The following is a 16820-nucleotide window of genomic DNA, read 5'->3' as shown; positions in this document are numbered from 1 at the left end:
TAAAAGAATTATTTATGTTCCTTTATGTCTTAATTAATTCACAATGAAATAAATTTATGGGTATAGTTTTTCTTTAAAGAATGGGTGGGTCTATTTGTACTCATTTTTTCTTTATCTTTCTCTTTTTCTACTTTTAAATATAAAATTTGGGTGAATTAATAAATATATTATCTCTCAATTTAAAAAGAAAAAAAAGATTGGTGAATGTTTATTTATTTAAAATATTTAAATTACACACAACTTGACAGTATTGATGCCACAAAAGATTTAAACTAACCATCTTTATGTAAGATGGTTATGATGTAATGTATATATCTTTTTATATATAATTTATATGTCTACGTGTCATTACTCTTATTTTATGAGTTATTTCATTTCTTATTATTTGATTTTGAGATGAAATTTAATTACATCTCACCATTCACTCTATTATATTTTCTCAACCAACTTCTATAATTTTAACAATTAAGAGTGGCAAGTCTTCTTTTTCTTTTTTTTTAAGCAATAAATCATCGAAATTGAACTTTTGTACTTATTCACTAATGGGTAATCTATATACAAAATGTAATAATATTTAGACAAATTGATATTTGCAGAGCAAAATAAAATTAAAAAAATGTAACTAATTTTATTTTAGCTTTATATATAATAGTAAATAGTAATTAAACTACGTAATTTGTATCATATAAATCATTAGATGAAAAAGAGCTATTTATGGTCACAATAGTGTGAACAAAAATTAAACTAGATTGCTCTCAATAGAATTTTCTTCAGCTTCATCCTCAATATTTGCATTTTCCATAGCCTGGTATTAAAAATAAGTAACAAAAAAATAAATAAATATAACAAAAATACGTGAAAATTATATGATACCAAAAAAAACATACGTACTTGGATCAACGTGTGAGATTGCTCCAGTTTTCTCGAAATCACAAGCATAGCCGTTCGTTCCCATTACTTGGTAATACAAGTTCATGGCATAAGCTGCATGGGCTCTGACTGAATCAGGTAGAAAGCACGGCCCACCTTGTTGGATTGGGCCACAGTCCAGGCCCAGCCCACATACATAATCAATATTCTTCTGCAAGGCTTCTGAATCAGCCGCCATTTTGGGTAGACACCAACCTTTTCCTCTCCCTCTTCTCTCCGCATGCGGTGGTGGTGACGCCACTGGTCCATCATTTGGGCCTGGGCTTGGGCTTGGGCTTGGGCTTGGTCCCGGGTACGGACGATCCCCAACAGGTACGGACGATCGAGCCTGTCATACAATAGACAAGGCGAAAAACCAATCAAGCAATATGACCAAAACGACGACGATTATCAAAGATATTTTTGGGTGGTTTTTATCAACAACAGCAGCGTCTACTACAACTACCGTGGGCCGTAAGATTCCAATGTCGTAGACTGGCGTAAAATCGGGCCTGAAAAGCCCAAAGTTTCTCTCGCAAGTTGGGCCGGGCTTGAGATTCTCATTAAAGAGACCAAATATGTAAGTCTCGAAAGTCCGATTCGGCATGAGAGGCGTGCCTGAACCAGAGGTCACGTGACGTAAGAGATTCCCGTTGTACTCCGCCGCCGTTGCCGGATCAACTCCGATTTGGGGCAAATCTCCGTCGGATGGCCAACCCGTTTCGGCGATCACAATATCAAGATCTGGAAACCCCAAAATTTTCATGGCTGAATACACCGCGTCCAGCTGAGCATCCAACATGTTGTTGTATTTGAGCTCTGTGTTCTGGTCAACGACGCCGGCGTTGACTCGGAACAGAGCGTAATCGATCGTTAGCGGTGAAGACCCAAAAAATGGGTATGGGTTCACCATGAAAGGGGAATCGGTGGAGTTGAGAAAATCGAGTAAGGGTTTAAGCACATGGATGTCGTAGCCTTGCCGGAACTTTCCCGTCGACGGCGGACTGGAAGAGGCGAGAATGCCGAGGGAATGAGGAGTGGAGACTTTGATTTTGCGGTCGAGTCCTGCGTCGGCGAGGGCGGCGTGGAGGGTTTCCATGGCGGGGACGAGGGAGGCGATTAGGAGTTTGTTTGCTGTGGCTAATACTTCGTTGCCCATTAAAATTCGGACAATGTCGGTGGCCGGAAGGTAAGGTTGGAGGTTGGTTTTGAGCCATTGTTGAGCTGAAGCGAGCTTAGTGAGATGTGGGATTTGATCGTTGGGGATAGTAATGGTGAGTGAGATTCCAGTATGAGCAAAAGCTTTGATGATTTCTGGGTTTGTATCGAATAGTCTAATTTTGTTGATAATGGTGGATTTAACAAGGAATTTGGCCACTTGAGTTGGTGGTGGAAGATCATCTGCTACAGTTCCATAGTTAACCCCAATACCTTCTCCTTCAACTCCTACTTAGCAGAAAATCAAACCATTAATACTAGTATATATAAATATATAAATGTAATTTGTAAATGTATTGATATATAGTGTTGTATTTGTACCTGAATGGAGAGAAGAGATGGTGAGAAGAAGCAAAAGAGCGAATCGAAGAGGAGTTTCCATGACAGATTACAGTGAAGAAGATTACAATGTCAGTGGTGGTAGAAGAAGCCATTGGTGAAGAAGAAGAAGAAGAAGATATGCTTTGCTTTGGAAATGGGGGATTTTGATATCTTGTTGGTAAGGGTTTAGTATAATACACGATTATTAATTTGGCAGACATAGGGATCAATCACTTTGAGTACTACGTGATCTTTTCCTTCGAATATTGTTTGTTACAATTTTATATGATTGAAATTTGATGATTTGGGTTGCATTGCATCAAGTTATTTTTTTTTTTTAAAAAAAAAAAAAACAACTATACATCTTAAAAAATAAAATAGAAAGTCATACACCCACATAAATTGTTGATCAATTCGAAGAGACTAGGGGGGTCGTTTGTAACATTGTATTAGGTAATTGTATTAGGTAGTATTGTATTGTATTATATTACTAAGAAAAAAAATCCAAAATATAAAAAAAAAAATATCAATATAACAACAATGACATTAAACAATCATTAATATTATATCATAATAGAATTATATTTAAGTAAATATAATATTTATACATGTATTACAATTTAGAAGAAAATTACTAATTCTACATAAATAATTTTATAAAATATATGTATATATTTTATTAAGATGTAATTATTCTTATATAGATTTATACTTTTGTTAATACGGGACTTAGAAATTGTATAACTAATTACAATTTAGAGATTATTCTTATTTATAATAGGCCCAAATTGGGACTTGATTTTTTTTATAACAAATTAGAGATTATTCTTGAATAAGGTATTCTTAAATAGAGGTTCTTCTGTATATAATCCAATTCAATATTATACAATACATTACGACCTAATACGACGTTCTACAAGTCCTAACCATCCTATATTGCATTAATTTTTTGGAGAATTATCCCATATATTTTTTTTTTCAAATTTACAGTTTGAGTTTCTAAAGTAGTTGGAGCGCTAGTTGCAATAGGGGTTTCTATACGATTTTTTATTGCGATTTAAGTTACACTGCTAGTTGCAATAAAAAATTTTATATAAAATTCTGTAAAAATATAAAAAAAAAATATTTAGAAGTGTAAAAATGAAAAAGATGTTATTTTTTTTTCAATGAAAAATAAAATCTTTAACTTGTATGGTAAATTGAAATTTGTTGCTATTGCTGACTCTGCAGTAGCCTAAATCTTTTTCTTGCTTTGATTCGACAAAATTGGTCAGGAATAGCCTTTTCTTAGGCCCGAGGATAAGGTATATTTGTTTTGTTTTTTTTAATAGATTTATACATCAAATCCATATTTATGCATAATACACATAAATGTAAATATGTAGTATTTATTTTTTTAATTGTATATTTTATACCCACATAACATCATAAAAAGAAGATAAATTTATATATGGACGAGTATTGTTATTGGGTAATTTAACATTTTGTAGACGTATTGTTTTATAATTGGGTAGCAATACTTTGTAAAAGTTATTATATCAAACTCTATATGATTTGATACATAGTTAGACCAATAGTAATATTAATATGTTACAAAATTTAAATAATGACATTTTTTTAAGGCATTCATCTGAAAATTTCCCTATACATCTAAGGATATACATACTTTATTAAAGTCAAAATTAAATATACTATAATTTATCTTTAATGAGATCATTTTTTTTTATTTTTTAATATTATTTAGTTTTATTTGCTTTTTATTTTATGTTTTTATGTTTTTTTTTTTAGGAGAAATACCATGTTATTATAAATCAGAAGATAGTTCATTTACAACAATAGAGTATATCGGCGGCGGAATATTATCCAACCAAAAGCAAGCTTCTTCTAACCCTAAAGCATATCTAGCTAACCCATGGGCAGCCATGTTAGCTTTACGCTTAACATGAGAAATATATACATTAGGGAGAGAGGAAAGAAGACAAGATATGTCTACAATTAAGTCTTGAAAAGAAGAAATTGCAGAACAAGTGCCAGTGAAGGCATTGGAAACTATGAGCGCATCTGTTTCAATATGAGTAATTGGCACTTCCATTTGTAAAATCCAATTGATGCTGTGAAACAAAGCTTTAGCTTCCATTTCATGGGATGCGAAATTGCCAACAATAGGCTTTGACATAGCAGCAAGTATACAACCAGTAGAGCCACGAACCACTGCTCCCACTCCAATTATGTTGTGCTGACTATCCACAGCGGCATCAACATTAAGCTTTAAAGCAGATGGAGGAGGGGGCTGCCATGAAGGAGCAGCTACAGAGGCGTTGTGTTGATGTTGTTGGTGATGTGTTGCGGATCCAGATGGTTGTTGTGGTGCTGAGCTGCGTTGATGAAACTTTGTTTGGGCTGTAGCAAATTGATGCAGATAATTGGCAGCAAAGGAACCCACAGTTCTTGCTGGTTTGGCGCTGTGACCGTGCACAACACGATTACGCTCGGTCCAAATACACCATAAAATGCAAATTATGAGTTCCATTTCTGGTTTAGCATATATGGTTGAAAGGTGTACCAAGTAATCGCCCTTATGCATTGTTGAGGAAGATTGCCAATCAAGAGTAAAACCCGCATATCGCCAAACTGCACGGGCATATTTACAGCCAAAGAAAGCATGGCCTATTGATTCCCAAGCCCGATGACATAGAGAACAAGTTGCATCCGTGATAATTTTTCTTCGAACAAGTGAAGTAGCAACTGGTAGTGCATCTTGGAGAGCTCGCCAAGTGAAGATTTTGATCTTCTGTGGTAAATTTAAAGACCAGAAGAAATTCCATTGGCATGTTGTTGAGGAAGAAGCCGAAGAATTGGCAATATCATCAAGAGTAGCAGCAAGATGGTAACCCGATTGTACGCTGTAGAGGCCTGTTGTGTTGTGGCGCCATATCAAAGCATCAGTACTTTGAAAATAGCTTAGAGGTATTGTCAATATTTTTTCTACATCCACATTTGAGAAACAGCCACGTAGTAGAGGGATATCCCATTCTCTTTCATCTGTAATAAAGTCAGCAACTTTTGCTGATGGAGGACCCGAAAAAAAAGTAGGTTTAAAGTTGTGATGTCCTGGGATCCAAGCATCAGATGCACAACTAATATTCCTACCATTTCTAACTTTCCAACGAAGGCCGGCCTGAAGAAGTTCTCTCCCATATAAAATGCCTTGCCATGTGAGAGAAGGGGAGTGACCATGTGAAGCTTCCAAAAAGATGTGTGTGGAAAGTATCGTCCTTTGAGTATCTTGCTTAACAATGAAGACAGGTGATTAAGGATCCTCCAGCTTTGTTTGGCTAAAAGGGCTTGGTTGAAATGCACAAAAGAGCGAAATCACATGCCTCCATTTGATTTTGTTTTGCAGAGTAGCTTCCAATTTTTCCAATGAATTCGAGATCCCGATTCAGATTTACCCCACCAAAAGTTTGCCATCATTGACTCTAGTTGATTGCAGGTTGTTGTTGGTAAACGAAAACAACTCATAGCAAAGGTGGGAATGGACTGGACCACCGCTTTAAGAAGAACCTCCTTTCCTTCAGCTGAGAAAATCTTTTCACTCCAACTATTCATTAGTTTCCACACTTTGTCTTTTATATCCCCAAACAGCTCTTGTTTGTTCCTACCAGAATATGATGGCAACCCTAAATATCTCTCTTGACACTCACTTATAGGCATAGCAAGGTGTCGATGAAAGAAAATTTGGTTTGCCAAAGTTGTGTTGGGTGAAAAGGATAATACCGATTTGTCTGGATTTAGTAACTGTCCCGAAGCTCTATGGTACAAATCCAAGGATCTTTTAATAGCCAAACAAGAATTCTCAGTTGCATTGCAGAAAAGTAGGCTGTCATCGGCAAAAAATAAGTGTGAAATTGGAGCAGTATGACGGGTTAGAGAATAGCCTTGTAGATTGCCGACCCTTTCCTCATGTTGTAAAAGCCTTGACAAACCTTCAGAACAGATTAAGAACAAATATGGTGATAAAGGACAACCTTGGCGTAGCCCCCTAGATGGTGTGAGTGAACCAGTAACTTCACCATTAACTTGAAAAGTGAATCGGTTTGTAGTGAGGCAGCTCATGATCAAAGATATCCACTTAGAAGCGAAGCCCATTTTCTCCATAATTGAGCGTAGAAAGCGCCATTCAACTCGGTCGAAAGCCTTGCTCATATCAAGTTTAAGAGCAGCGGCACCTTTACGACCCGTTGTTCTGTGTTTAATTCCATGAATGAGTTCAAAGGCAACTAGAATGTTATCTGTGATCAGACGGTTGGGCAGGAAAGCACTTTGAGTTTCAGAGATGACATGGGGGAGGACATGCTTGAAACGGTTCACCAAAACTTTGGTAATTAGTTTCGAGATGACATTGCAGAGACTGATAGAACGGAAGTCTTTCACAACTTGTGGCCTCTTAACCTTAGGAATGAGTGTGATTATGGTTAAGTTAAGCAGGGTAGGGTCTACGCCATCATTGAGTACAATAAGGACAGCAGCAGTGACCCTTTCCCCCACAATTTCCCAATTCTGCTGATAGAACATGGCTGACATTCCATCTATCACAGGACTCTTGTCGGCACCCATCGTTTTCAGAGCAGCTTCAACCTCTGAGGCAGTGAAAGGCTTGGTAAGATCATTTTTCATGTCATCTATGACAGTTGTTGGCAAAGTATCCAAGGTGGTAGCAAGAGTTGCATCATCAATTGAGTTTGTAGTGAAAATTTCAGCAAAGTATTGGCAAATTGTCTCCGCAATATCCCTTTTAGAAATGACCGTGGTGCCATCATCAGTCTTAAGGGAAGTGATTTTATTATTAGCACGTCTGGCATTGGCTTTTGCATGAAAGAACTTTGTGTTTTTGTCACCCGAATGCATCCAATCAACCCTTGATCTTTGCTGCCAATAAATTTCCTCTTGCTCCAAAAGATCATCAAGGACATTTTCGGATTGTTGCAGATTTGCAATTGAAGAGCTTGTGTGGTGTTCAACATTGTTCAGAGTAGAGACCTTTGATTGAGCATCGACAATTTTCTTCTTCATTCTACCATACTTGTTGATGTGCCAAGTTTGAAGGGGAGTTGCACATGAATCAAGCTTTGCAATAACATCATAAATGGGGTCTGAGGCAGCAAAGTTAGACCAGCAAGCAGCGATGATGTCTTTACTTTCAGGATCCGAGAGCCATAATTTTTCAAAATGAAACCTGCTCTTTCTTTTCTCAACTGTGTTTGCATTATTCAGTTGTTGGAATTCAGCTGTAATAGCTCTATGATCTGAGAGGTGAAAGTCAAGATGTGTTACTTGTGGTTGTTCGAAAGCTTGGTTCCAATGAGTATTAACAAAGCACCAATCAAGCCTCTCTTTAATTGTAGCAATGGACTGTCTATTCTTCACCCATGTGTACTTGTCCCCGGAATATGGCAGAATTTGAAGTTGGCAGTGGTCTAAGGCATCCCGAAAGCTATTTATTTGTGCATCATCTCTTGTTGAACCACCATGTTTGTCTTGAGTTGACAAAATTTCATTAAAATCACCTATTGTAAGCCACGACAATAATGGTGCAACGTCAGCCAATCTCTTGAGGAGTAACCATGAAGCATCTCTGTTTTGAAGAGTTGGCTCTCCATAGAAGGCAGTGAAATGGAAAGTATTGCAGCTATTGTAAGTGGCAAAACAGTCAAAATAGCCATGACCAATATTATTCAGAGAGATGTCAACAGTATCATTCCATAGAAGTATCATACCTCCACTTAAACCAACTCTTGGCATCTCTAAACCATTATTAAACTTTAAGGATTGTCGAACATGAGAAATAGAATTAATACCTAGCTTTGTTTCCATAAGGAAAACAATATTGGGGGACTGCTGTTGAATAAGCAGTCGTAATTGCCTGAACGCACTCGGGTTCCCCAATCCCTGTGCATTCCAACTCAAGATTTTCATAATGATTCGCGCGATTGCAAAGCAATCATCGCGTCATTGTCCAAAGAGCCATCTGAATCCATAAAATCCAAAGAAACCGAGTGGCTTGAACCTTCGCCTTGGGACAGATTGTCAGCAAAGGATGTTGAGTTTTGGTTACAGCACCTTTTTAAGAATTGCCTCAAGGTAGGTGAGTCATTGTGTCTTTTAGGTGAATTAGCAGGTGGTGTGTTTTCCTTGCCTTTTGATGAAAAATTACGTGAGTGGGCTGCTACTGGTGCTGTGGAATAAACGGCCGGTTCAGTGTTTGAAAAGGTGTTGATAGCAGTAGACAAAGTTGGGGTAAAGACAGTAGAAAGTGTGTGTGGTGAAAGTGAGGAAGTTGTTGGTGGGTATGTAGCAAAAAGCATAAAAGGTCTGGAAACATTTCCCACATCAGGAGTATAAATGTGAGAGAGATTAATGGCTTTAAGGGAGTTGTTGCTATTGGTGGGTAGTGGGGTACTGGTGGTGTTTGTAGTGTACATAGTTGTAATATTTGGTAGTGGAGAATGGTGTATAGGAGCAGCAATAGCAGTGGAAATATTGGTGGCTGATGGTGTATAGTTGGATGGGTTTACAGTAGTATGGGTTACAGGAGGCATTACAGTAGTATGAGTGTGAAGGGATTGATGAATAGAAGCAAGAGGCGTAGAGGATTCACCATGTAACAGAACACCAGGCTGAGGTTGTGCAAGATTTTTCAGTCGGGGAAGTGTAGACGTAATCGATGATCGTGCCAAGCGGGTTAAGAGAGGCCACGCATTTCCTTTAGAAAAATCAGTACGATATTTGTCATAGTCCGTTGATGGAAGTTTGGCACCCTTCATCCAAGGTCCAAAAAGTAAATCGTCATCATTTCTCGAATCCATTCTTTCCATAAAAGCAGTACACTTCTCAAAGGGATGTCCAAGTAACCCACATTCGAAGCAAAATTCCGGGAGACTCTCATATCTAAAGTCGACCCAAAACTCATCTCTTACTTTCGGTAAACTGATCATGCGCCCTCTTGGAAGTGGCTTGTTAACATGAATTTTGACCCTTATGCGGAGAAAAGGACCCCACCCTTCGTCCAAAGAGTCTTCGTGAACATCTATGAATTCACCAATGAGATTTCCCAAAGCTGCAGCCAAAGGTTTAGACTTGCTTAAGAGAGGCAATCGGTAAATTTGCACCCAGAATGGTACAAAATTAAAATCTTTCTTAGAGACATTCTGCAGAGCAGTTGGTGTGTGCATCACAATAAGGTGATTTTGGAAATGCCAAGGCTCCTTATTAAGGACTCTGATTTTATCTCCTGCACAATGGAATACAACCTTGAACATATCCTCTCCATAATCTGATATTTCCACATGAAAACGACCCTTCCAGTGGCCTTGCATTTGATCTATGAAAGTGGGTTTATGCACATAATTCTCTGAAATAATAGTAGCCAACAGAATGTGGCCTGGTGATTGTGGTAATGGTGGTGCAACATCCTCAGAGAAAGCAAACACAGAACTTTCTTCCTCTGTAAGTGAAAGGGTGGAATGTATTGAGTGTGAAAGAGAGTCCATCACAGATAATGAACAACGATGGAGCAAGAAAAAAAGAAAAAAGAAGAGAAGGGAAGAGAAGATTACTGGAGAAGAACCCAGAAAAGCAGTTGGTGGAGGCGTGTATACAGGGGAGGGAGATTGGGAATTTGAAATGTGGTAGTTAGAAACAAAAGTTAGTTAAAATGCATATAACTGCAACAGACCCAAAAAAAACGGGCACTTACAATATTTTTTATGTTTTTATGTTTAAGAGAATAAAAGTTAAAGAATCAATGTTTTCTTAGTTAAAATTAATCAACAAAAAATTATCAAAGGTACATCTGGCTTCTTGGAACAAAATTTACCTTCCAAAGGAAGGCAGAATTTGTTTCGAAGACAGTTTTAAATAGAATAGAGCCATTTTAGCAAATTCATTATTTCAGAAAAACAAAATCTCATTTGGGTGAAGTGTGTTCATAACTTATAGGTAATAACAAGTAAGACTTTTACGAGTACCAACTCAAGGCTGATTCGAGTTGGTATTGCGCAAGCTCTGTAATATTCGGACTTTTAACTTAGAAGATATTGTACTTAGGGGTGCATAAAATATGGGTCAAACCATTCAACCCGACCAACCCAATTTATTTTTTATAGTAAAGAGTTATGTTAAGAGTAGGTCATGGCTCATTGGGTTGAAAAGTGATAGGTCATATAATTATGGGTTGGTTATGTGTTTGACACATTTTAACTCTATGTAACCCAAACAAACTCATTTTTGAAAGATGTTCCAAATTTAAGACAACTTTTATACATAAAATATATTTTATATTCACAAAATATATACAAATATACATTTTACGTTTTCATAAATAAAAAAATTATATTGTGATAACCTTAGAACGTGAATTAACCAAAACACATCACTAACATGTAGTGTATAGTTATCCTACTACTTCTACCAACAAGCCTAATGTGAGAATCAATCACTATTATTAATTTTGCTACTCACACAATAATACCACTACTATCTTAATTTTTTTAAAAGTACTATATTACACACACACACATACACATATGTATCGCTTTTATGTGTATGCACTAGGTTGAATAATTTTATCATGTTTGTAACATAAATATTAAAGTTTAAAATATTCATCTCAACCCAATGAACCCAACCCACCCCCTTATTATTGTACTAAGTAGGGTTGGGTTGTACAATAAAAAAATTGAATGATTTATAGCTTATCCAAACCACAATCATTGAGTTGGCCTATTAAAATACCTTTAACCCAGCCCATGTGCACCCCTAAATGTAGTCGTTGGTTACAAGGGAAAATTCTAGGTCAAGAAGCTGTATAATAGCACAACTCTACAAGAAAAGGTGGTCTTCACAAAGGTAAATTGGTTTCTTCTTAACTTGCCCAAACACATATTATTTTGTGGCAAGCAACGCATTCATATCTTCTTACTAAAGAAAATCTTATTATTAGGTACAATTTGAAAATTTACCTCTCAAACTTTGATATTTATTAAATTATACCTTCCGATCTTTCAAAAGTACGAAATTGTGCCTCTTAAATTTTCATCTACATTAGATTTTGTTTAGTACAGTTGGACAAAAACTTTTAAATTTAACAATTTTAATAGTTCAGTAAAAAAATTTAACGACTTAAAAAGTACTGTACATATCAAAATTTAAGGAGTAAAAATTTAAATTAGCTTAAATTAAGAGAGAGAGAGAGAGAGAGAGAGAGAGAGAGAGAGAGAGAGAACAAAAATAAAAATGCCTTTCATTGATTTCTATATGAATTAATTTAAACAGTTTACATATTGTTTGACCAAGATAGTAATATATAGCTCATTTGTCTCTCTCTCTCATGTGTCTCATTGAATTTTGGAAGGTCTATTTACTACGAACATGCATGTAATACATTGTTTGGCCAAAAATGGTAATAGCATTTTTTATGTATCTAAATGTATTTTATTCATTTGTCATTACCAACAAAAAAAAATGTATTTTATTTGTTAAGCAACAAATTAAAAGTATTTTATTTTGGAATGATTTATTTAATGCAAACATATATTATTCTCTGCAAAGCTCTAATCTCTAGAAAAGGAGTGGAAGAATAAAGAAGATATTAAAAACATGATTTTTTTTTAGTTTTAACCCAAAAAAAAAAATAATAATAATATTACAAAAATACTTTCAATTAGTCAAATAAACAAATATACAATCAAAATAAAAAAAAAAATTACATAAATACCTCTTACACACATTGAAATCTTCATCTGATGCAACATTCTCAACACAACCGAAACAAAATCTAACCAAAAAAAGAACCACTATTAAAAAAACGACCGGAATCAATCAAAACAGGATTGTTTCTAATTCATGAAAAAAAAAAGTGCAGAAAAACTAATATGAAACTAAAATTTAACCAAAAATCTAATTTAATTTGCATAAAATTAATGTCCTGACTTCAATTTTCAGATCCATGAAATGCAGATCTCAAAAAGTTAAACTAGAGTTCACAAACAATCTAACTCAAGTATAATCTAAAAAAAAATTACATCAATACTATAGTAAAATATTAATCCTAGTGTATTTTCGTTGTTTTTTCAAATTTCTAATAGTGAATTTGTTCGTATTAAATCACGAAGAGACATGTAGATAGAATTACGTACGTGGAAACACTGCTCTGATTTTTAATGTTTCATAGCAGTTGCATTACAGTTGCATAAATATTTTGCTAACAAATATTTCTTCACATATTAGTACTATTAAGGTATAAGTAATTATCGATCAGTGACAAAAAAATACTAACAAATAGTTTCTCACATATACACATTCACATTTTATATTTTTAGTTGCAATTAAGTTGGACGTTAGTTGGCTCGCAACAGATATAACTGTTGCATTACAGTTTCAACAACAACCCACGATCCATGTTTACTGGGATTGAAATCTTCATTTGATGAAGCTTTCGGTTAACCACTCAGCAACCTTCATTTGAAAATAGGTGAAACACCTCCTATATATACCTATAATGTACATAGTTTTATTAAAAAATTTGAATTATAATTTCTCTAGATATTAAAAATAGGGACGATGGATCCTACTAATAAAGACAAAATGATATTCTTAAAATTTTTCATAATATATATAGGGCAATTATAGTAAAAGTATTATTTTTGTCCCTACAAGTAAGAACATATGCTTTTAGTATTAAGAAAAAATTATAATTTATAATTATATATAATAGAGTCTATGTTATAGTTTTAACTCTTTTATTATATTATTCATTAACATAAAAATTGGTAAATGGTATATAATTTGTATCCATTTACTAACTACAATTCATCACTTTACTTATTTCATCATGTTAAAATTGAAGAAAATGTAATAAAAAGATTACGTTACTGTAAAATTTATATTTCAAAAAATATTATTAATAAATTATATACTATAAAAGGCACAACTTACTAGTATAAAAAATTCAGGAAGCAAAAATACTAATAATTAAAAAATAAATAAGTAGTGTGTAACTTAATTTGAATCTTAGGTTTTTTTTTTTTTTTTTTTGACAAATAACAAATTTTTCATTAAAAAAAATCAAGAGTGTTTAGTATATCGTAAGAAATGAAATTTTTTTCATCTAGACTAGTTTACTATCCACTCTAAGTGCGTGTACAATTAACTCATACGCAGTTAAATTAACCGAACGACATACATAAATGAGAGACGCCTTAAAAAAACTGAACAAGAGACTAAAAATAGTGAATTGCTAAAAGGTATCATTGTGCATAACACCTTCCTCGGTGTCATACTGTTATTAGTGTAATTAAGTATCGGGTCCCATATATTATGAAAATAATTTTTAAAGAACATCACTAATCAATAATAGGGCGCTACCACCACTAATACCCAATAAAATGGTTCTAAAAATATCTTCTAAAAAAAGCTAAAATCATTAAAAAAAAACAAAATCTCTTAGCAGAAGGAGAGATCAAAGCTAAACTATATACTTATAATGTCTTCTGCAACTAAAACTATAAAGGAAAGAAAATTTGACTTACATAATCAAGTGTTAAAAATAGAAACTACCCTTTGGTGCCCTAGTATAATTTTTCAGTATATATATGCTTAAATAATGATTAATTTTCTTTTAGATCTAGTTTTCATATTTATCACACAAAGTTTAAGAGAAGAAAGCATAATAAACATAAATCAAGAAAGACAGAAGTAAAATAACTTATCTGGTGAAGAGAGACTTGATGAAGAATCCATAATAATTACTATAACAATCAAATAATTTAGTGCCTAAAATACCCTTTTTGTGTAACATTGCTTGCCCAAATGAGCATCTCAGATACCAGAAGAAGTCATTAGATCACATATTATATATATATATATAATATATATGCAACTACTGTTGCTGGAATACTCATTTGAGCAAGAGAAATTACAAAGAAGATTCAATACTTATCTAGATCTCTCTCTCACTCTCACTTTCTTTCTCTCTTAATATGAAGCAGAAGAAGACCTTTCTGTTCTGATAAGACTTATTAGGTTGGGTTTAACTATATATGTCATGTTTGGGAGTATATATAAAGTAAATGCTTTCTATATTGAAGCCCTACAAACAATACCCAACTGACAACCCATAATCAAAAGTACGAAAATGCCATTAGGTACAATACTAACACATGAAAGTGGTCGAGGAGATTTTGGTAATTTTATAGAGTTGTTTGTGGAAATTAATGAAGGGGAAATTTTTTTAAGAGAATTATCTCATATACTGTTCTTTTAACTTTTTTTTTTTTTTTCAAATTTACAGTTTAAGTTTCTAAAGTGGTTGTAACGCTAGTTGCAATAGGGGTTTCTATACGATTTTTTGTTGCAATTTAGGTTGCAGTACTAGTTGCAATAGGAGTTTCTATGTAGAATTTCGTAAAAATGCAAAAAAAAAAAACTGTTTTAAAGTGTAAAAATGAAAAAAAAAAAGCCCTTTTTTTATGCCCTAAAAAATTTTAAAGATACTTTATTTTAATAATTTTTATTTTATATAAAATTTATATTTTTAATTATACTAAATTTTTTTATTATATTTCTTCTAATTTATATTTTTAAAAAATATACTTATCAAATAAAAATAAATTATATTTTAAGTATAATAACAAAAAAATTAAAATAAAAAATTGTATAAATTTTTTTTTAAAAAAAATAAAAATATATATATACATGAATTAGAAAAATTATAAAAATAAAATCAAAATAAATATTGAAATTAGCATAAAATAATGTGAGGAAAAAAATTAAAAAAATATATATTAATAGTAATTTTTAAGAATTATAAATTTAAATTTTTTTAATAATAGGGTGTATTTATTATTTTATAGAGTTCAAATAAAACTCTCCTTAATCCAATAGGTTGAATAGGTACGACGAGTCGTTGGTGTTGAGAGAATGGTAGTTCACTTTTCATATGCATCGAATAATGGAATGGAATTGGAACCCACCATTTTTCATATTTTGTCTTATATCAAACTTTAAGAATAAAAATTGTGGTTGTTGCTTACTTTGTAGTTTGTACCATTTCACTCTCCTTTTCTAATAAATGAATATGTCCAAATTATCACTATTATTTTCTTTTGGAAGGAGAAAAATATCTACAAAATTTATTACCATACAATGTAGGTAGACACGCACCTTTAAAACAATGTGGAATATGGATACCCTTTTCAAAATACATAAAATGTTTTTAAATATTTAAAAAGGACCATCAATAATAATGATATAAAATAAAATAAATGGCGTCAAAATTTTCCAATACTTTCACTTTCGTTGTACTTAATTTTTAAAACTTAAATTTTAGTGGTAAAACTCGTGAAACTAAAAAATCGTTAGTAATTTACAATTTTCATCCATTTAAAGTGTTAAGTGTCATGTTAGACTGTCCATGTGTACATCTACGTGGACAAGATGTACACATGGCACAATTTTATTGGTTCACATAAAAAAATATTTAACAAATTAAAAAATTAAAAAAAAAATTAAAATAAAAAATCTATTTTCAAAAAAAACTATTTAAAAAATTAAAAAATATTTAAAATTATAAAAAAATTGTAAATAAAAAAAAGTATTTTTTATTAAAATAAAAATCTGAAGAAAAAAAAAATCCTTTTTTTTTCTTCTTTTTCTTTCTTTTCCTTAATCTTCTTCTTCAGCCATCACCACCATTTTACCCTAATTCCCAAACCATTTTACCCAATCTCTTCACCTTATTCTCTCTCTCTCTCTCTCTCTCTCTCTCTCTCTCTCTCTCTCTCTCTCTCTCTCTCTCTCTCTCTCTCTCTCTCTCTCTCTCTCTCTCTCTCTCTCTCTCTCTCGATGGGATATGCCCAGAACAAATCCCAAACTCCGGCGACCCATTGTTGAAGCGAACCACAAAATTAAAATCTTCGTCCCCCAAAACCTCTATATTCGCCCCTCTCTCTTGTTTACTGGTGGAGATGCACTCACGGAGAAGTCGTCGGTGGTGGTGGAGATGCACTCTGGCATGCATTTAGACCACGAAATCGAGATTTACGCCCCCAAAACTCAGATCCTGCCGAAACTCATCTCTTTTGTTTTGCCTCTCTCTCTTTCTCTCTGTTTATCGCTCTCTCTCTGTATTTTTTTGTACAGGGTGGACGAGGACGACGATGGGGTTCGTGGCTCGAAGGGGATGGGAACAGGTTTGTGGGTTTGTGGTTCGACGAGGATGGTCTTGGTTCATGGGTTTGTTGTTTGATGATGGGGACAATATTCTTGGTTCAACGGGGATGGATGGGTTCGTGGGTTCGTTGTTGCGCTGATGG

The 16820-nt window shown here is 33.8% G+C and overlaps 1 protein-coding gene across 3 annotated transcripts; it reads right to left on the bottom strand.

Moving 5' to 3' along the window:
* Nucleotides 1–603: 603 nt before the first annotated feature.
* On the bottom strand, nucleotides 604–14590 carry LOC115717774 (glucan endo-1,3-beta-glucosidase). 3 transcript variants are annotated; one of them, XM_061115278.1, is made up of 4 exons: nucleotides 12224–14590; nucleotides 1376–2355; nucleotides 892–1258; nucleotides 604–805 (listed from the first exon to the last, which is right to left on the bottom strand). In XM_061115278.1, the coding sequence occupies exons 1-4, from the start codon at nucleotides 12258–12260 to the stop codon at nucleotides 783–785; spliced, it is 1407 nt and encodes a 468-aa protein (XP_060971261.1). In that variant the 5' UTR covers nucleotides 12261–14590; the 3' UTR covers nucleotides 604–782. The 3 variants fall into 3 exon arrangements, with proteins under 3 accessions (XP_060971261.1, XP_030502609.2, XP_060971260.1); XM_030646749.2 differs by lacking the exon at nucleotides 12224–14590 and adding an exon at nucleotides 2449–2933; XM_061115277.1 differs by lacking the exon at nucleotides 12224–14590 and adding an exon at nucleotides 2449–2937 and having other exon boundaries at nucleotides 604–1258.
* Between the last annotated feature and the right edge of the window lie 2230 nt (nucleotides 14591–16820).

Source organism: Cannabis sativa, chromosome 5, assembly GCF_029168945.1.
Source record: "Cannabis sativa cultivar Pink pepper isolate KNU-18-1 chromosome 5, ASM2916894v1, whole genome shotgun sequence".
NCBI lineage: Eukaryota > Viridiplantae > Streptophyta > Magnoliopsida > Rosales > Cannabaceae > Cannabis > Cannabis sativa.
This window is presented reverse-complemented; position numbering and strand designations above follow the sequence as displayed.

Bases quoted from the DNA above. Each gene is read 5' to 3' on its own strand.
- LOC115717774 (XM_061115277.1), bottom strand. From the start codon at position 2,509: ATGGAAACTCCTCTTCGATTCGCTCTTTTGCTTCTTCTCACCATCTCT. The intron at 2,356-2,448 runs GTACAAATACAA...TCTGCTAAGTAG, and splicing joins CATCTCTTCTCTCCATTCAG to GAGTTGAAGGAGAAGGTATT. The intron at 1,259-1,375 runs GTAGTTGTAGTA...ATTGTATGACAG, and splicing joins TTGGAATCTTACGGCCCACG to GCTCGATCGTCCGTACCTGT.